Source organism: Tachypleus tridentatus, chromosome 1 (genome assembly GCF_004210375.1).
Source record: "Tachypleus tridentatus isolate NWPU-2018 chromosome 1, ASM421037v1, whole genome shotgun sequence".
NCBI lineage: Eukaryota > Metazoa > Arthropoda > Merostomata > Xiphosura > Limulidae > Tachypleus > Tachypleus tridentatus.
This window is the reverse complement of record NC_134825.1, coordinates 129,049,496-129,069,760: the sequence shown is the minus strand read 5'-3', so window position 1 is coordinate 129,069,760 and position 20,265 is coordinate 129,049,496. Positions and strand designations below refer to the sequence as shown.

The 20,265-nt window shown below is 34.7% G+C and overlaps 1 protein-coding gene across 6 annotated transcripts in view; it reads right to left on the bottom strand.

The window, feature by feature from the left end:
* The window catches only part of LOC143223477 (uncharacterized), a 35,812-nt gene that overhangs the window by 12,998 nt on the left and 2,549 nt on the right, over positions 1–20,265 (bottom strand). For 2 of the 6 annotated variants that reach the window (XM_076451513.1, XM_076451523.1), the window contains exons 2-9: positions 16,065–16,166; positions 8,477–8,524; positions 6,326–6,520; positions 3,347–3,403; positions 2,504–2,692; positions 1,605–1,667; positions 1,161–1,349; positions 97–393 (exon numbers count right to left, since the gene is read on the bottom strand). In XM_076451513.1, coding sequence (XP_076307628.1) covers positions 97–393; positions 1,161–1,349; positions 1,605–1,667; positions 2,504–2,692; positions 3,347–3,403; positions 6,326–6,520; positions 8,477–8,524; positions 16,065–16,152 — 1,126 coding nt within the window. In that variant the 5' untranslated portion in view covers positions 16,153–16,166. Of the gene's footprint in view, positions 1–96; positions 394–1,160; positions 1,350–1,604; positions 1,668–2,503; positions 2,693–3,346; positions 3,404–3,667; positions 3,752–6,325; positions 6,521–7,418; positions 7,477–8,476; positions 8,525–16,064; positions 16,167–20,265 lie in introns of those variants that run through there. The other 4 variants (XM_076451548.1, XM_076451531.1, XM_076451538.1 and 1 more) reach the window with 4 other exon arrangements.

Sequence of the window (20,265 nt, the reverse complement as noted above, 5' to 3'; positions counted from 1 at the left end):
ATGAGGAACATTCTTATTATCTTTTGTTTAGAAGAAAAGGAATATGTAATATCGTTAAACGACTTCAAACTAAAAAAACAAAACACAATTACTTACCTTCACCTGGTATTCCTGCAGAGATCACTACAGTGTCTTTGGTTAAGGGACTTTGAAAAATGATTGATTCTACAACCTTCCCAGATGTTGTAAACTCTGACACTCTTGAGGTGTCTTCCGTAATTACAGTAGGTTCATCTTTGGTCTGTTGTTTTTCAGTCGGAGTGACAGTAGGACCATCTGTGGCTTCTTTTCTAATGGGTTTGTCAGTTGTGGCTTGTGTAGTGACAAAAAGATCATCTGTGACTTCTTGCCTAACAGGTTGGATAGGTTCTGTGAAAGGCCTTAGAGTCATAGCTACAGCAGAAAGCAAAAATAATCAAAATAAGATTGAAAAATTTAGTGAAGTGTTTCATTATAAAATATATAGACTCTAATATGCAAATCTAAAGATTAATAAGCTCTTTTTTAAACTTATTAATTTGTGTATATTTTTACAGATAACTAGTTGAATATCCATCCGTTGAACAGGTGAAATAAAAATCCTTTTAACAAAGGATAGGAAACTGCCCTTCTATTTTTTCTTAGTATAACAAAAGTGTAATGAAAATGCATAAAGGTGCCAATACTTTAAAAAAGGACATTGTTTTCAATAATTCTAACAACAGTGGTTACATGGTTTATTCTAATGTTGAAAAATATATAACATTGTTAGCTTTTCCGAAATTAGAGGGGTTCCATCTCTCCATATGTCCTTCCTTATGTCCTCTTGTATTACCGTGTCAAGTATGGTGCTGATTAATCAAGACTTGTGAAAATGTATGAGGAACAGATACACACATATTGACATTTATTTATACAGACAAATTTACAACGCTAAAATCAGGGATTCGATTTCCCTCGGTGGGCTCAGCAGAGAGCCCGATTTGGCTTTGCTATAAGAAAACACACATACATTTATACAGACGTATCGTTTCATCCAAGTTCTATACAGTATGGCAAAAGACATTTAAATTTATTGTAGTAGGTATCTGTAAACCTAAAATTACAGTATTGCAATTCTGAGAATAGAATATAACAATGCATATGAAAAAAAAACCATCCCAGATTAGTTCAGAACTTACAACAGTTGTATTTTTCCGGACAGCACTCTCCTTTCTCTGGTGTCAATGGTTGACAGTCTTCCGCCGGTGGCTTGCAGTCCTGTATACTACACATTAGTTTATTGTTCATGCAGTAACATTGTTGGCAAGGGTCATTTGATTCAACAGCCTCTCCATCGGCAAAGTACTTACCATCAATTAAACACCCAACTGTGAAAATAAATATACATTGAATTTTGACACTCAATCTGTTGTTCTGTTCTTATCTTCATTACTTAAATGTGGGCGAACCTTACCAGATAGCCCCACCAGTTGCACACCGATAAAGTCGAAGGCTTAAAACACTAAAACTCATGTCAGTGATTGTACATGAACAAGTGTAATGATCCATGTTAGTGACTGTACATGAACAAAAGCAATAAAATATAATTCATGTTAGTGATTGTACACGATAATTTGCCCTACCTGAAAAGTCGTCCTTCTTGCCTCCTTCTTCTTCAGGGGTGTTTGTTGTTCCCGAGGGTTTTACTGATGGTACCATTTTAAAATTGAGATTGTTAGCATTAATTAAATGAGTATAGCATACAAAGATGAAAACAGGACTGAATGAAAAGACGACGTGTAGTTTGTAACATTTTACAGACTCTAATCACGACTTACGAGCTTGACAACAGTCTAAAGTAACGATTTCGAAATATAAGAAGAATTTGATTATTTACAATCTAGAGGCTGTTTGATAATAAACACAAACCACAAAGTAGTCGTGATGTATATTTTTGAAGTGGATTGGCTCTAAATACAGTTACGAATTATCATTGTTTAAAAGCTAGAGCTCAATTGATACTAAACATGGTACTATAAATAGCAGCGGTCGTGGCACTGTTTATATTATCACTTACATGAATAATAAAACTTAAATCCTGTATAATTAACAAAACTTTTTTTGTTGATCAACAGGTTTAATGAGATAATACTTAGTTCCACAATGCTAAAGAAAATTATATAAACTATTCCACGTATTTCTTACAGGATAAAAATAGATCCCAGAAGTTTCTTACGTGTTAAAAATATAAGCTATTAAACAACTAGTACATCTGACACACGATATAAAACATTTCAACCATTATCTTTTTTAATGTTTTTTTGTGTATTTAGATTGTGCGTTACAAAAGATCGGATTATATTTGCATACAACAATGGAAGAAAACGGTCGATGATGTGGAATCTGAAGTCATACTGGAAGTTTTTAATATGAGAGATTTTTTAATAAGTCTACAAAACACTGAATACCTTCCAGTTTTTAAAGTTTATTACAGGTGTAGGTGTGTATTTGAGCTTCGTGTTTTTGCCAAAGGTGTACTTACAGCAGTTGTACTTAACAGGACAACACATTCCTTTCCGATAGATTGGTAAGCACTCTTTGACTTGAAGAGTGCACTCTTGTATAACACAGGAGCTGCTGTTATTGATACAGTAGCAAACTTCGCATGGCTTCTCTGGGTCAGAAGGTAACAAGGCACCTTCGGGATAGTATACGCTACCTTGGTAGCATCCTGGAAAAAGAAGTGAAAATTTTGAGTTTGAGGTTAGCGTATGTCTTCTCTATGATATTTGCTGTACAGATGCAGATGACATTTGTAATGATTAACTAGAATTTATAATCCGACCGTTGCGCTTTCTTGAATAATTATAATAAATATTGTTTCTTGTTAAATTCTTATTTTTTAATTTGTGAACAAAATTCTAACTAATTTGAGATACACCTTGGGGTTTAGAGATATTTGTTTTAAACAGGATGATAATTTTTTCGTGTTAGTCTTAGGATTTGTTGGCTCTGGGAGTTGAATCAACTTTAACCCCCTTCTTTTGCATCTTCTTGTGTTCTGAGTGAATCCTGTGACAAAAGTTATGACTTATTGGTTTGGCGCAAAACGTACTTTTTTATAACAAGTTTACTGTATGAGTATTATGAATATTAATTTTTCACAAAAACATATTAGTGTTATTGTCTCTTTAACGCACGCAGTTGTATTGGCATGAATTGATTGTATAGGTCATGAATCGAGCACATTGTACATATATTCAAACTAACAGAGAGGTTTTAGCCAAAGAAAACCAGTTTGAAGTTGTTAGCAATACCTAAAGAAAAGCTTCAGAAAGTTCGTGTGCCCTTATTATTTACATCGTCAACGAACTGAAATCTTTACCTGAATCTTCCGGGAAATATTGATCAGTGATTGAAACTGAAGTTGTCAAATCAGAAGCTATGAAAAGAAAAAAAGGAAAAATGGTTAAAATAAATGATTTAGTATCAGCACAAATATATGTATAAACGACCTTTAATTTCAATAGCTCATTAGAGCTAATAATAATATAAAATGTTCGATCTAAAACGTCATATATTGTTATAACAAGTAGTTTTTTTTATAGGTAATAGACTGAGGTACCCATCCTTTGTCCAGGTTATGAACTTAAAATATGATAAAAGTGGATGGTATGATAAATAACAGAAAAAAAATTAGTTTTACACAAGTTATTTATAGCATAATATGTTATTCCAGTATTCTATATTACGTCCCCAAAATTTTGTATAAGGTTAAACAATTCAATATGTATGAACTCAAAACATGGTATATAATGTGCGATGTCCAGCGTGACTTTGTATTAAGAAGTAGCGGCCAAAGTCGTGGCGGTAGAAGTTCTTTTTATTACCTACTTTCAACATACAGCTCGTGATGTCAGTGTTTCACGTGTTTAGTAAATTGACGGTCATTGGCCATTAAAATGTCTTTAGAGTCGAAGTTGAAATGTCGCGGGTTAAAGTAGGGAGTGGGTATAACTCAAATAACAGATCTCCATATCAGCCTTTGGTTACAGTAGAAACTTCAGTTGAGTTTATTTAGTATTGTAATAGTGATAGTCATTTGTTTTCATTACATTTCTCCATACAGAATGCTAGCGCAGTTTCTGAGATATATAAGATATTTGTGTACCCCCTCCCACACTGTGTGTGAGTTGTGCTACACGAAATTGAATATTTTTCTGTTTTAGGACATGGTGCCGTTTATGAATATAGTTAACGTCAACTTACATCAAATATAATAACTTATCATTAAAATCAATAGTGAGGGTAGAATTGTTAAATCCCCCTTACCATTAACATTTCCCTTGTTCCAAACGATCATCTTACAAAGTTAGGTTGTGATGGTCTCAGAAACGTAGGACTAATTAAATAACAAACAAACTAATACATGTTTTTGTGCTATATATATATACAGATTTGAAAGCAAAATAGTATTGGATAAAACTTTGAAATAATATTTAATGAAAAACACATACACATACATTAATCCTGCATGCGACCATGTGACATCATACAGAGGCAATCTTTGAGTTGATTTCCAGTCTCGTGCCTAATCGTCACTTCCATGCATTATTTTATTTAAAATCATTAAAATTCTATGACTAACTTAGCATCGAAACGAAGCTGAATAGTTATTTCTTTGTGCTATTAAAATAATTATTAGTTGAAGATATTTTTAAAACATTTTTGTGTTATCAGTAATCACCCACTTACAACTTAAACGATTATATATAAGCGCAACGATGTGTTCAGTCATACTTTGTATTACGAGTGGATTCTAGAATATTACACAGTACACTAATAAAAGCAAATAGTATTGGTGATTATCTTTGCTATTCACTTGTACAATTAAAGTTAATTAGCCACCCAAACGAAGAGCACGTTTTGTATGATCTATTACCAATACATAGAGCTGAGTTTGAAAATAATACAAATAATAATAATTAACCACTCTAAAATTATTGATGCACGCAAGTTAGGAACAAAACCCTTCACCACTTTTTTATTTTTAAATTTTGTTCCCATTATTCTGATTACATAATGTGATAGGACGACGCTTCTCACGAAGCTGAAACACCTAATAGTCCAAGGTTAGAACCGCAGTGTAACGTTAAATATGTTCCACACTTTGACTTCGAGTTGTGGAAGCATAATTATTACGGTCAGTTCTGTTATTCGGTTTGAGTAGTAACATAGTAATGACTATTTACGTCCTCTATCTTGCTACCGTGTTTCTCCGAAAATAAGACAGGGCTTATATTAATTTTCACTCCAAAATATGACACTAGGGCTTATTTTCGGGGGATGTCTTATTTTGATATATTAAAAAAATGAAGTTATAAAGTAAAACTATTAAACTAACCATTTAAAATAAACTATTATTAAACTATTAAACTAACTGATTAATACTTAAACAAACTAATTAACTAACTATTAAACTAATTAATAAATTAATTTTTTTTATTTCTTTCCTCTTCCTGCCACTCTTAACTAGGGCTTATTTTAAGGGTAGGGCTTATATTAAAACTATCCCCAAAAATCACACTAGGTCTTATTATCGGAGAAACACGGTAGCACTTTTAAATTATAGATGACTATGCCTTAATATAGTCTCTTGTCTGACCTGTGAGCGCACATACCTTCGTAGAGGGTGAAAATACTGAAATTAGTTTAGAATACTTGAAAGATTTTTGTTATTTACTTTTTGTACGTGTGCAAAATGAAGAAATTAACCTCCCTGTTTAATATCGTAAGAAAGAATAATTGCAACTATGTGTTTGTTTGTTTTGGAATTTCGCACAAAGCTACTCGAGAGCTATCTGTGCTAGCCGTCCCTAATTTAGCAGTGTAAGGCTAGAGGGAAGGCAGCTAGTCATCACCACCCACCGCCAACTCTTGGGCTACTCTGTTACCAACGAATAGTGGGATTGACCGTCACATTATAACGCCCCCACGGCTGGGAGGGCGAGCATGTTTGGCGCAACTCGGGCGCGAACCCGCGACCCTCAGATTACGAAGCGCACGCCTTAACGCGCTAGGCCATGCCGGGCCCGCAAATATGTGAGTGCATGGGTTATATATTTAAATTTATAATAATAATGTTTTTGTATACGTTACTTAGAACTCGGTCAAAACCAAGATTTTACAGCAAGCAAGAGCTAAAATAACTGAACTTATAATGGCCCTTAACATAACTAGTTCAATAAATGAAAGACATCAATGACATTAAAAACGTTAGTACTATTGTGTAACTCCTTGCATCATCTTAATGTCTGTTAAAGATGGGTGTAAATATAAAAAGCTAGTGAAAGCAGGCACTAACCTTCGGGACAGATAACCTTCGAACAACATTCCCCTTCTTGCTTCTCTTCTTTACATCCTTTATCTAGCGATTTTCTGTATGGGCAAACTCGCAGGAAGCACGTGAGCATGGAATTCGTGCACGTGCAGTTGAGACATGGCTCATTTGTTTCTATCTGTTCTCCATTATCGTAGTGTTTCATCATATAGTAACATCCTGTGAGAAAGTATCACGTTGAAAGATCATCTTATAACAATATATTACTTTTTTTCTCACACCAAAGTTTATTTTATAAGGCTTTAGTCAAATAAGAAAACATAATAGTAAGTATATTTTCTATGAGAAAAAAGAAATATCATCACATGTTGATATTCAGTAATAAGTAACACCGTATGGCGATATGGAGTAATGCAAATATTATAACATGCATCGGATAATAGAAGTGTAGTAGGATTTGGCAACAGAAAAAGTATATATTGGGACATTGTAAGAGAAAAATCATCATACGTAAGCGGGGGTGTGAGATTAAGGTAGTGGAATTTTATTTGGTAACATAAGGACATATTGTATTTGAGGTATGTTGTATAAAGACATTCTTCACGTGTCACAAGATACATGATTTACACTTTTTGTAATGATATCTGTAATAACCCTAAAAGAATAAATATCTAATTTAATAACTTCAATGTATGTATAGAGTAATGGACACACACAAACGATATACATAGAGAAGCCAGCCACAAACGACGACTAAAAGCAACTAGGAAAAACATGTAACTTGGAAAGTTACTAGTGTTTTCTGATCCCATTGCTTTACGAAGAACATTATTTCATCCTACTATATAGTTTATAAACATGCTATTGTGGACACTTAAAGCATTATCGTACTGGGGCTTTGTGATATTAAAACTGTGGTTGTAAGTGTTATATTGTTTGCCACTTATGCTTCCCACTCAAAATATAAATCTGTCTGTACACATCAGGAGTCACTGTGCCATTAATATTGTGCAAATCATCGACATTCTTCACCTTGCAGGAGATAGCCCGATGTGGCTTTGCTATAAGAAAACACAAACACACACACACACAGCTCAAACTTATACTAATCCCACACCTTGTTTTGCTGCAGTTCTTGTACACTGTCTATGGTTCCGTTCTCTTCTCTACCCTCGCATAAACTACTGTTGATAATTGCCGAAACATTCTAACTTGTATTTATCAGTAAAGTGTACATGTATCTAGCTTATCTTATTCTACTATTTGTGGATCGATACCAGTTTCAACATTTAGATTTAGTTAGTTTTCTCACCGTAGGTTTTCGAGCAGCTTCACGTCCATTGAGACCATGACTCATACCTGTATTTGTAGTAATGTTATTGATAAAATTTTGTATTCGACCATTGCACATCCTACAAAGGTACTTAACACCACTTCTGGATAATTTGTGTTTTCTAGCTCGACCACTTCTATTTATTGACAGTGTTAGTTTTAAATGCTACATTTTTAAAACATGGAAAGTCTATTTCGTACAGTTAACACTATTTTCGACACTAAATACGTAGATATTTATTTTAAACCTTTTGTTTTCATACTTTATTAGTTTAGTGAAAAATAACTAGTTAATGCAACCATAACAGTTAGACAATCTGAATTACTTCAAGTCATGATTCAAAGCGTGTTACCATTTTAATAGGTTTACAAGAAAAATATCGTAAGCTAAATTATCTTGGCATTTGCTACATGTAAAACAAAAATGTTTTATATCTTTTTAGAATTTATTATACAAAGTTTAAGACTACAACCGGTTCTGCTCCAGACAACCTTTATGGTTAACACACTAGACACCTTACTTTTGTCTATTCTGCACGTGAGTTAGGCTATATCCTTATATAGGCAGATGGAATTTGTCTGGTTTACTGATCTCGTACATAAACATAAACTTTTAGTTTTTTAGTTAATATTACGAAACATCTTTCTGCAAAAGCTTTATGCCTTATTCATAACAAACTATATAAAATATGCATTTATATTCCAGTGTGAAAAACTGTGATTTCTTTAATATATTTGAGTAAAAATATTACAAATGCTATTCAGTAAACTTTGTTATAAAATATCCATCATTGTCCAATTTTTTTTAACCTTGAGTAAGTTTCCGCTTTATTATTGGCTTACCTTGATTTCGTGGTTTTCGAACTAAAGTTGAAAATTGTGACATCGGAGCTATAAAAAAACCAAGAAAAGAATATTGTTACAGTAAATATAAACAGAATTCACTGTTTCATCTTAGTTGTTAGATTAGTCTAGATAATGTTTAATTCATAAGAAGTAATTTATTTTGATGTCATTTATAGTTAATTATGATTAATGAAATCATCAAAATGTTTTAGTTTCTTTGTTTGAAGCTAAGCACAAAGCTATACAACGGGCTATCTGAGCTCTGCCCGCCATGAGTATCGAAATCTGGTTTCTAACGTTGTAAGTCTGTTTGTTTGTTTGTTTTTTGGAATTTCGCACAAAGCTACTCGAGAGCTATCTGTGCTAGCCGTCCCTAATTTAGCAGTGTAAGACCAGAGGGAAGGCAGCTAGTCATCACCACCCACCGCCAACTCTTGGGCTACTCTTTTACCAACGAATAGTGAGAATGACCGTCACATTATAACGCCCCCCACTGCTGGGAGGGCGAGCATGTTTGGCGCGACTCGGGCGCGAACCCGCGACCCTCAGATTACGAAGCGCACGCCTTAGCGCGCTAGGCCACGTTGTAAGTCTGCAAATACGCAGCTGTGCCAGTAGACGGGAAATATTCTGGTTTATGTTTTGCAAGTTTTTCTTCAATTTCCTTTATGTGTGTGGAGGGGGGAGACAGCGATGAGTTTACGAACTACAAGGCTAAAATCTGAGGTTCGATTTCCTGTGACGGTCACAATAAATAGTCCAATATGACTTTGCTCTACAGTTCTTTAACTGTTATTGTAACAAGTATATTGTACTTTAAGTGCTTCATTTCTCTGTCACAAACTGTCTGATTATAACAGAAATAAAACTATTAATTATTTTTAAAATCTTAGTAATGCAGAAACAGACTTTACATATTAGCTGCCTTTTATACAAAATCACTGATTAGCAATTATTGATTTAACTGTTTTCCATTCCGTTTCCCTTATGACTTCATCCACGCCAACTCAACAACTCGATAACAAACACCTACAGAATGTGACGCAGAAATCTTTTAGGGTTGGTTTGAATTTTAGCCAAACCTGTAAAAGAGTTACCTGCGTTACCCATTTTAATTTAGCAGTGGCAGACTATGGGGAAGGCAGCTAGTCAACACCATCCACCGCCAACTCTTGGGCTACTCTTGTACCAATGAGTAGCTTCCCCCTAGAGTAAAGGATGAAGATGTTCAGTGACAGGTATTCGAATCCGCAACCATAAGATTGCGAGCCTAGCGCCCTAAACATCAGGTCATGCCGAATCCTGAAATCTTTTAGAAAAACTGAAGCTTAACTATGGAAAAATTCCCTTCATATATGGTTTTATTGTCTTCCACTGTAATGAACTGATTAAAGTTCATTATTACCCATTATCCAGACATTTTACTTTCAGAGAAATTAGATTTCTGCGTTCATAAGATTAGAGCTTTGTTTTAAATTATTCTAATAAGAAAATGTTTGATTTGAATCTCGCGCAAAGCTACACAAAGACTATCTGCACTAACCTCCCCTAATTTACCAAAGAAAGACTAGAGGGAAGGCCCCTAGTTGTCACCACACATCGATTCTTGGGCTACTCTTTTATCAACAAATAATTAGGTTGATCGTAAAATTATAATGGCTTTACGGTTGAAAGGACTAAACTGTTTGGTGGGATAGGAATTCGAACCATCGACCTTCACATTGTGAGTCAGACGTCCCCTAACAACCTAGTCATGCCGGACCATAACAAAAGAAGTGAAAATAAAGATTGGAGTGTTGCTGCTAATAAGTTAGAAAAAGAAGGAAATACAGTTACAAAAGTATGTTTGTTTTTCTTCTATTATCTTGTCAAACAGAATTCTTATTAAGTTTCTTATTGTTTATTATTTAATTATGTGAAGCATACGCTTAACTTTAACTTGACGGGTTTAATATTTGTATATTGTGTATAGCTTGCTAACACAGAAGAGGCTGTCTTGGTAGTTTGCGTCTTCTGCCTTTACAACTTACCAGCGTTAGAAGAACTTTTATAATGCATGTGATGTTGAACCGCAAAGAATTTGGTTTGTTTTGAATTTCGCCCAAAGCTACTCGAGGATTGTCTGCGCTAGCCGTCCATAATTTAACAGTGTAAAACTAGAGGGAAGGCAGCTAGTTATCACCACCCACCGCCAGCTCTTGGGCTACTCTTTTACCAACGAAAAATGGGATTGACCATCACATTATAACGCCCCCACGGCTAAAAGGGCGAGCATGTTTGGCACGACCGGGATGCGAACACGCGACCCTCAGATTACGAGTCGCACGCCTTAACACGCTTGGCCATGCCGGGCCAATGCACTTGATACAAGTATTTTCCTTTCTGGCCCGGCATGGCCAAATGTGTTAAAGCGTTCGACTCGTAATCCGAGGGTCGCAGATTCGAATCGCACCAAACATGCTCGCCATTTCAGCTGTGGGGGCGTTATAATGTGACAGTCAATCCCATTATTCGTTGGTAAAAGAGTAGCCCAAGAGTTGGCGGTGGGTGGTGATGACTAGCTACCTTCCCTCTAGTCTTACACTGCTAAATTAGGGATGGCTAGCACAGATAGCCCTCGAGTAGCTTTATGCTAAATTCAAAACAAGCAACCAGATTTTCCTTTTTTACCGCGAGAGGAAAATTTTTTCATGCGTTAGACGTATTGCAGTTGAAATGATCAATTATTTATAACGCACTGTATTACCTAGTATGTGAATGTATTTAAAGTAAGTTTAGAAACAAAGTGTATTTCTACTGCCTAGAAACAATAAATGTCAGGATAAGAGACATAAATAACGTAAGTAATCCTTTCGGCGACTGTTAATAGTTAATTTCAAGTTATTATCCGAGCAGACAGAACATTTATTTTACTTTCTCCGTGTATTTCACACTGTTTCATTTGGAAAAACATTAATGAAACATTCCCGAACTCGATGTTAAGTAAAACAGTTTTGTTTTTGTTTTTCGTTTGTTTTGTTTTTTCAGGAGGAGCGCCGAATTCTTTCCTGTGAGGGGGTTAAGTTGCACCAGAAAAAAAAATTGAGATGTTGCACTCTACATCTTGTGAGTACAATGCTGTAAGTCACAGCTAGGAAGAGCACCCCATTAATAGTGACCCTGTCTTTGTTCTGCCAAAACTGTTATTGTGTTCTCATTCATGTTTAAGGAAGGCTAATAACAGAATACTTGATGAAAAAGACACAGTAGCTTAGTGATGCCGATAACAAAACATTTGATGAAGAAGACATAGTAGATTAGTAAGGCTTATAACAGAACACTTGCTGAAAAAGACGTGGTTGCTTAGAAAGGCTAATAACAAAGCACTTGATGAGAAAGACATAGTAGCTTACTGATGCCAGTAACAGAATACTTGATGAAGAAGACACAGTAGCTTAGTAAGGCTGATAACAGAATACCTGAAGAAGGGGACATACTCTTTTTGTTATGGCAACTTTTCATTGCAGCTTCGAATTTTATCCGGAATGTTTGACTTATTCCCACATAAGACAACTTTTACAGATACAACAATAGATGTCTAGGGAACGGGTTTCAGAATTTAAAATATTGAGAAACTCCTATCGCAACAACTAGTTCTGGATGGTGTTTGGGTCAATAGATTAACTCATTTGGATTATGCCATTAGTGTTTTCTCACTTCAATTCACAGGTAGAATATTGTATGTGCTTTGTTTACGCATAGGGTGTCCTAAAAATCTGGAATTGTTGGCGATTTATGGACTTTCTTGATTCCAAATACGTTAGTGAAATGACATCTTCCAAGGGCATTGTATTAGTAGACGTTGTCCCCAGAACGGGTACAAAAACCTTCAGAGTTGATTCCTGTTGACTTTTTCTTTTCTGAAATGGAGACTACTCAAGGCACCAACGTATAAACAACAAAGTTGTGACGAGTACTGAACCACTAACAACGAGAAAATATACTTCACAGCGTTCAACGAGAATGTAATATACTGTCTTTCAACTTAGTTGGTAGAGCATTTATCTGTGGTGTCACTATTTGGTTCAATGCTACTCGAAGAAGATCAAAAAACTGGATTACCAGGTGGATAAAGAAATTTAGCTCCAACACTGAGCTATACCACAACGTTGAAATAAATCCTGAGGAATTATTTTCTTTGTCATATGGAGAAGAATGTAGTAGTTTGAGTTGCTAAAGGTGCCTTACTACTAACTATTGGAGGATTAACTATTCTTTGGTAGAGCACCTCTTTATAATGTGGGAGGTCCCGAGTTTCAATCTAATACAGGGAAATAAAATAATTAGACTATCACATAGACATTTAGTATCCTATTACGTTACTTATACCTCGGTAGGACAGCAATAAGCTTACAGACTTATATCACGAAAACCCAGACTTCGTTCCCCCTCGGTGAGCACAGCAGATAGCTCAATGTGGCTTCGATCTAAAACAATAGGAACTTTTGCTGTCTGTGGATTACAAGAATGATTAACTTTCTGGATTTTTCTGATAAAGGATAAAAACTTAAGATAGATATTTTTAAAAAAAAGAAGAAACTTACTTTAAGCGTAATAATGATGACAAAATTTGAAATAATCGTACACTATCTCAGGGTTTTTACTTTAACTTAAGAACGTAAATTTACTCGTCGTATATCTTAAATGTCTCAGTCGTTTACAAAAGCAAGAAATACCTTAAGTGGCTTTAAGCGTAACGTTCAAACAAAAATCTTTTTAAGTGTCAAAAGTGCCCACCATTTACGCTAAAGAGGCTTTTGTCGTCCACTGTTATTCTTCAATAAACATGGATTGTGCTTCTTAACTTGGCATACTGCCAAAGGAAAGTGATTTACAAGTTGTTGGTTTTATTGCTATTTTTATAGGTCGGCAGCTACCCTTTTGAAAATAAAACAGCTTTTGGTGAATATCACCTCTTTTTCTTTTCATTTCAAACTGCTTTAATTTAAGTTAAGAAGGTCGTTAAATGTTGTTAATTTATAATTTGTATGGTTTTAAAGCTATAATAAGGTAATATTCTGTTGTTTTCTTTCAGTTAGATGTAATTTTTGAAAATAGTGACTTAAGTACTCGATACCCAGTACTAAAATTTCACCAAGTGAAACCTAGATAAGTGTCATCTTACCTAGTTAGGTTTAGACCACTAAAAGAAATACTGGATATCGTCTATTAAAACGTTTCCTAGTTAGACCTAGATAGGTGTCACTTCATCTAGTTAGACTTAACACGAAAAGGTATCCACATTAATTTTATTTGTATTATAATAGATTGATGTATATGTTTCAACACACGAGTCTGGCTGAAAATAGAATAATTTTTTGATGAATTCTAATAAATTAAACATGTTAAATACATTTCAGATCTTGTTTTCGTCAAAAGTTAGAAAGCGCTTGTAATACAATGGACATTTTTTCTCAAACCCGTAGCTATTAAAATGTAAACCTGTGTTTTGTTTTCTTTTCAAGTTCATCGAGAAGTTTGATATATAAATCATGAAATGTATTTGTTTGTTTGCTTTTAAATTTCGCGCAAAGCTACACGAGGGCTATATGCGATACCCATCCCTAATTTAGCAATGTAAGACTAGAGGAAAGACAACTAGTCATCACCAACCACCGCCAACTCTTGGGCTATTCTTTTACCAACGAATAATGAGATTGACCGTCACTTTATAATGCCCCCATGGCTAAAGGGTGAGTATGTTTGGTGTGACAGGGATTCAAACCCGCAACCCTCAAATTACGAGTTGAGCACCCTAGCCACCTAGTCATTTGATAAGTATGATAATACTTTTGTCATTAAATGCTGTGTTGTTTTTTTAAAGTACCAAATTGGTTCAACTTGAAAAACAAACGACATATTGATCTTTTACCAAATGTGTATGTGAATCAGTAAAATATTTCAAATACATTTTTGTTGGTACTTATTTATTTATTTAATCCACTGATTCTGTCATTTCAACTTTTCTCCGCCCTTATAAATATTAATGTCAGTGGCAAGTAAAAGTTTCGATTTGAAATTTGTTTAACTGTATATATTTTGAGCATTTGGCTGCAAAAGTTCCACGACACCAGCGGTAGGAAACATTAAATGTTACGAATACAACTCCAAGGCTAGACATGACCAGTTTAAGACGTTGGAGGTTAATCCCTCTGGTATAGATTTTTTTCTTCACATTTGAATAAGAAATAAGACTAATATGTATTGAGTTATAAGGTGTTCTTATTATAAAAACTGGCAGGGTAACATCTGTTATTCTTCCTCTTTTGTGTGTGACTTATAACTTTGAAACACCAAGAAATTCACTCAAGTATATACCTACATCAAACCAAAGCTCTCATTAAATGGTAGATAAAGTTTATACCGATGGACAATCAGAAGAAGAGTTTATTGCGTTTAAAGTAAAGCTCACGCTGCTACTACAACCATCAAGTTTAGCAGGGAATTTATCAGTTCCAGTGTCATCCTGATCTTCCACCCTCTGCAGTCTTCGACATTTTATTTCTTTGTCTCTTAACCTTTGGTAGTAAGTCTCGTTTAAAGTCAAACTCAAACTTCGAATAACGAATGACAGTTAACATTAAATAACCTGTGAAGCCTTTTACATTTTCTTTTTTTTTTCTGAAATGTAGCCTCCTACGTGAAACTGTGACAACCCGGGTTGTCACAGTTCATCTTCGTTTACACTGCTCTGGGTCACTGACTCGGAGAGTGTGAAAGTCAAGTTTGGATCACGTTCGTCGCTACATACCAAAGAACGAGTTCTAAGTCTTTTAGCCCGGTCAGGGTCGCAGTGGCGTCCTTTCACTCGAGCTTGTTGGACGTTTTCTATTTGTTTGTTTTTTATTTGCTTTCTCTTGTCAAGTCAACATCAAAATTAACGTGATTTTAACTCAGTCAGTGTGCAAGAAGCCACGTCTAATCTGGTGTCAAAACCCTTTTCAATAAGAAAACAAAACAAAACGCGAAAGGTTCGAGAATACATTACACACAATTCTTTCTCATCGGTAAATCATTTTTAAGTCCGGTTACCTTGCCTTATTTGTTGTTGCTTTAAGCTAATGATCACTTTATTGTTTTGCGTAGTTCAACAATGAAAGTGAGGGTAGGAAAATATGGATGACTAATTTATACGTAACAGTTGTTTGTTTTTCTTTGATATTTCTGAAACATTTACCACATAATGACAAAAAACACTTCATCCATTTCTAAACATTATCCTGCAAAATAATACCACACTTAACAGCATGATATGTGATCACATGAACTAGAGGTCTTTACTTAGTTTTACAGGAACTAATGTTTCCCTGATGTGCCTTTTGAGTAATTAAATTCGAACCACACTAAAGCTGTTTTTAAAAAAAAGTAAAGTATTTGATTGTCTACATCCTCATTAAACTTTCTTGATTTGTTATCTACTAACGCTAAAGAATTACACGATGAAAATTATATACAAGTACAACTGACCTTCGAGATTCAATACGAACAATTCAACTTACTATGAAAAAGTACCGTTGTTCGAAGGTAAAACAGTGATTCTTCTTACCTGCTTCGTCTGGTACAACTGAGAAACTCAGCCACAGCACAGCCACGAGACAAAATGACATTTCACGTGTCTTCGGACCCTTGACCATTTCTTTACTCAATCCTAAAAATAAACAAATATATGTGTATACGTCAGAACCTCTATTCTTAGAGAAATATCTTAGAAAATTGTTCAAAAGAAACTATAAAATCTATATGTATAATGCTTATCAAAGACTCCAGGTCTGTTAATAAATTGTAGTTTGTTTGTCAGTTTTAAGTTAATCACGAATCTACACAATGAACTATTTGTGCTCTACCTATCGAGGGTATCGAGACCTGGTTTTGTAGTAAGCAAAATATTTTACTTGCTAGAGTGGAAACCTTCGTGGGAGAAAAAAAACGTGGTTAAGTTTCATAAATGCTAGCACTACTGTAAGCTCTCGTTTACCTCTCCATTAGAGAACAATATAATAATGTACTAGTATTTTAATGTGTTTTATTACGCGTGTTTCCACGTGTCATTTTCTAGAAGTTGTAAGTGATTTGTTTTACCAAACAAAAAAATATATGTGTATATCAAAGGTTACGAATAATCATTAAGCCATCTGTGTGATAAGAAATTTTTGTTTATATCTTTCTGTATTTACCATTAAGTTTTTATTGCAAACTTCATACTGTTTAATACCTTCAACTATGCTTCGATGCTATTGATGTTTAAGCTCCTTGGTGGCTAAGCGGTAAGCTTGAGGGCTTATAAAACTAAAAACTGAGATTCGATACACGCGGTCAGCGCAGCGCAGATAGCGTCTGTTTGTGCGTACACGCTCTCTCCCCATTGGCACAGCAAAAGCCAGGTTTAGGTACTCGTGGTGGACAGAGCACAAATCGTATAGCTTTGTGCTTAATTCCAAATAATTATATAAAAAAATGAACTGTGTTTATACATAAGTCACCTAATGGTTAACGAAGGAAGTATTCGCTTCTTTATACGTTTATATTTTAATGATATTTGTTCAAGTATGCAGGAGTAATTGTATTTAGAAACTTGGGCATGAAAACTACATACAATATCCAATCTTGTTTCTCACTGGGTGTACACAACTGATAAAAATATTTTCAGAAAATTTCGACAACATTTTTAATTTACTCTGATTCATAAATAGTGCTTTTATTACCTCTAAAAGAAATGTACGTACGACTAAATACGTGAAGAAATAAAAACCTGTCTAGGTTTGGTATGTGTTTTTTGTTGTTATTCATGATAATTACCTTACGAGTGGGTTAAATATGATGGATACTAAATAATTCACATTCATCAAACAAAAACATTCAGTTCTTCAGCAGGACATCTGTAAAACCACTTGTTCCTGGTTTCACTACACTCGCACACCCGTGGTACAAACAGGTAAGGAACATGTAAAGAATAAGTGATTTGGTGCAATCAAACGCGTCCTCTTAAATAAACTGGTAACTTCAACTGACTGTTGCCACTGGGATTTGACTTTCTGAATTAACTCTTCAACTCTCACCTCACGGACAACGACCCACGCATCGTGTTTGTTTATTGTTGTTGTTTTTCTAAGATTTTGGACCGACAGGTTTGATTTCTCGGATCAACAACCTTCAAATCAGTCTTGTTATAACTATATCAGACTCAATTTTCTGGACTAGAAGAGAAAACATGCTTGTTTAGCAGCTTATACAGTCATAATGTTATTAAAATTCGCTTCTCTAATTCAGCATTAAAGCGTAAAATACAAACAGAAATTCGTGGTAATTAAGCACCCCATATTTATTGCGTTACACAACAGCTCCAAATACAGAATAAATTTTGGCTTGACTTATAATTCGGTATAAAAGTCATGGTCATGTTTCTTAAGATAAAATGTTAATTAATTCAAATTCATAACCGGAAATTTTAGTTTGAAGAGCAAGTAAAAGGATACATTTTTAAGTTGAAATATTCAAAAAGAGACAAACTGGCTATGCTGCTATCTTTTACCTTTTATTCTACGCGAAGAACAAGCAAAATTACATTTCTGGAAATAACCACTTATAGAAGTGATGTTGCTCTATTCTTCATCACTATATGGTTTATTTATTTGTTTGCTGTTAAGCACAAAGATACGTAATAGGCTACCTGTGCTCTCGCCAGTGTGGGTATTGAAATCCAATGTCTAGCTTTATAAACCAATAGGTATATCACCGACTCGAGATGGTTTTATGATTGATAATAATTAGTAGCTTCTGAGATTTTAGAGTTGGAAAAAGAGATATACCTTCACCAAAAATAAAGATTATACGAACTTTTATACCATAAATAAACTAGCCATGACACGCAAAACATTTGCAGTAGTTTTCATGCCCTTTGCTTGAATTTTCCATTTTTCTACCATTTTAACGTAAGACATTTAAGCTACGCTTTCTTGTAGGAATTATGTGCTAAATCGATAAATCTTAGTCTATTCGAAAAAACAAACAAACTGGTCAGACAAAAACTCACGCAGGCCTAACTTTATTTAATAAAACTTAACGTAAAGTAAACAATAAAGTAATGGTAGTTATAATAGTGTACAGAGTATGAAAGAGTTTTCAATGTATGACATATTTTACGAGTTGAAACAGTAAACTCGCGAAAACTAAAAATTACACATGTACTAAACAAAAAGTAGCTAATAAGTGTTTATAGCACACTGTGAAACGAACTGAAGCTAAATTATTCCAAAGTAAAGTAAATGTAAAGGTGTAAAGAAGGCAAACATGGCTGAGTATGCAGTAACGTCTGAATGAATGTTTACAAAGCAAAAAACATACGATTTTGAACGTACTGCACATGGGAATTTTAGACCTAAGTTAATCGAGAAGGCCCATAGCATTAGTATCTAGTGTGAAGTTCATTTGATTTAGGAAGTTAAACGCACATTGGTTAATAAAAGCTAAAGTTGAAATCGTAGCCAGTTGTCACGTTATGACACCGACAGTGTGTCGTCATGTAGGATACTTGTTGCATTAAAAAGTGTGACGAAGCAAAAAAACCAAAAAACAGGTAAGGTATTCTATTTGGAAAGCCAATATGCATTCTTTACTCCTCGGATAAAGGTTTTTTTTAACGATATAAGGTTTATATCATTTGATCGAGAAATTTACGAGTAAAGTACCGGACAGACAAATGCAGACCCGGCATGGCCAGGTGGGTTAAGGCGTTCGACTCGTAATCTGAGGGTCGCGAGTTAGAATCCCCGTCGCACCAAACATGCTCGCCCTTTCAGCCGTGGGAGCGTTATAATGTGATGGTCAATCCCACTATTCGTTGGTAAAAGAGTAGCCCAAGAGGGGGATGGTGATGATTAGCTGCCTTCCCTCTAGTCTTACACTGCTAAATTAGGGACGAATAGTGCAGATAGCCCTCGAGTAGCTTTGCGCGAAATTCAAAACAAACAAGACAAATGCACGCCCATCATTCATATAAATATCATTTATCAGTCAACAAACAGTTTTTTTTTATTTCCTTACACCCCAGGAAACAGTTTCTGTACAGAAAAAGATTTAGAAAAACTGTCATTTCTACTAGATAAAATTCTGAATAAAATAATTAAGTTTGTTGAAATCCGAGCATTCGTTCAAAAATGTCAAGCATGAAGGTTCAAAGTTAAATAATAACTTATTCCATTATGTAGTCTAGTTACTCTTGACTACAAATACCAACTAATAAGTATTGTCGCCTTTTTTCTTTCTTTTTTTTTTCTTTTTCATTCTTAGTCATCTGTACAAGTAACGTGTCAAAACTGGTAGGCAATAAAAATTATTTACAGAAAATAATTTTGGATATTGTTGCTTGTTTTCGTGACAGAACTCGAGTCCACCATATTAGCTACACTAAGATTACACTACACTGCATTAGCTCCACCTACAGAAAGTAGCTGCCCTTTTATAAGATTTCGGCAACCCCTACACTGACCAGAGCTTAGTGTGCGTCTCATGTAGCGTGAAAAGCTGTACAGGTGAAAATAGAATATTCTTTATCATTTTAATCACTGGTTTTGTTGTTTACATTATTTCCCGCTCTTTTCAATCATGGTGGGTAGAATGAAGCCCGTGAAAAGAAAACTTAAAGAGAGCTAACGAATTAAACAATGGTTGCAAAAAAAGAAAACTTGATTAAGCAAACTTATTTTAAGTAAGCTGATAAAAAAACAACTAAATATACAAAGCTGATGTTT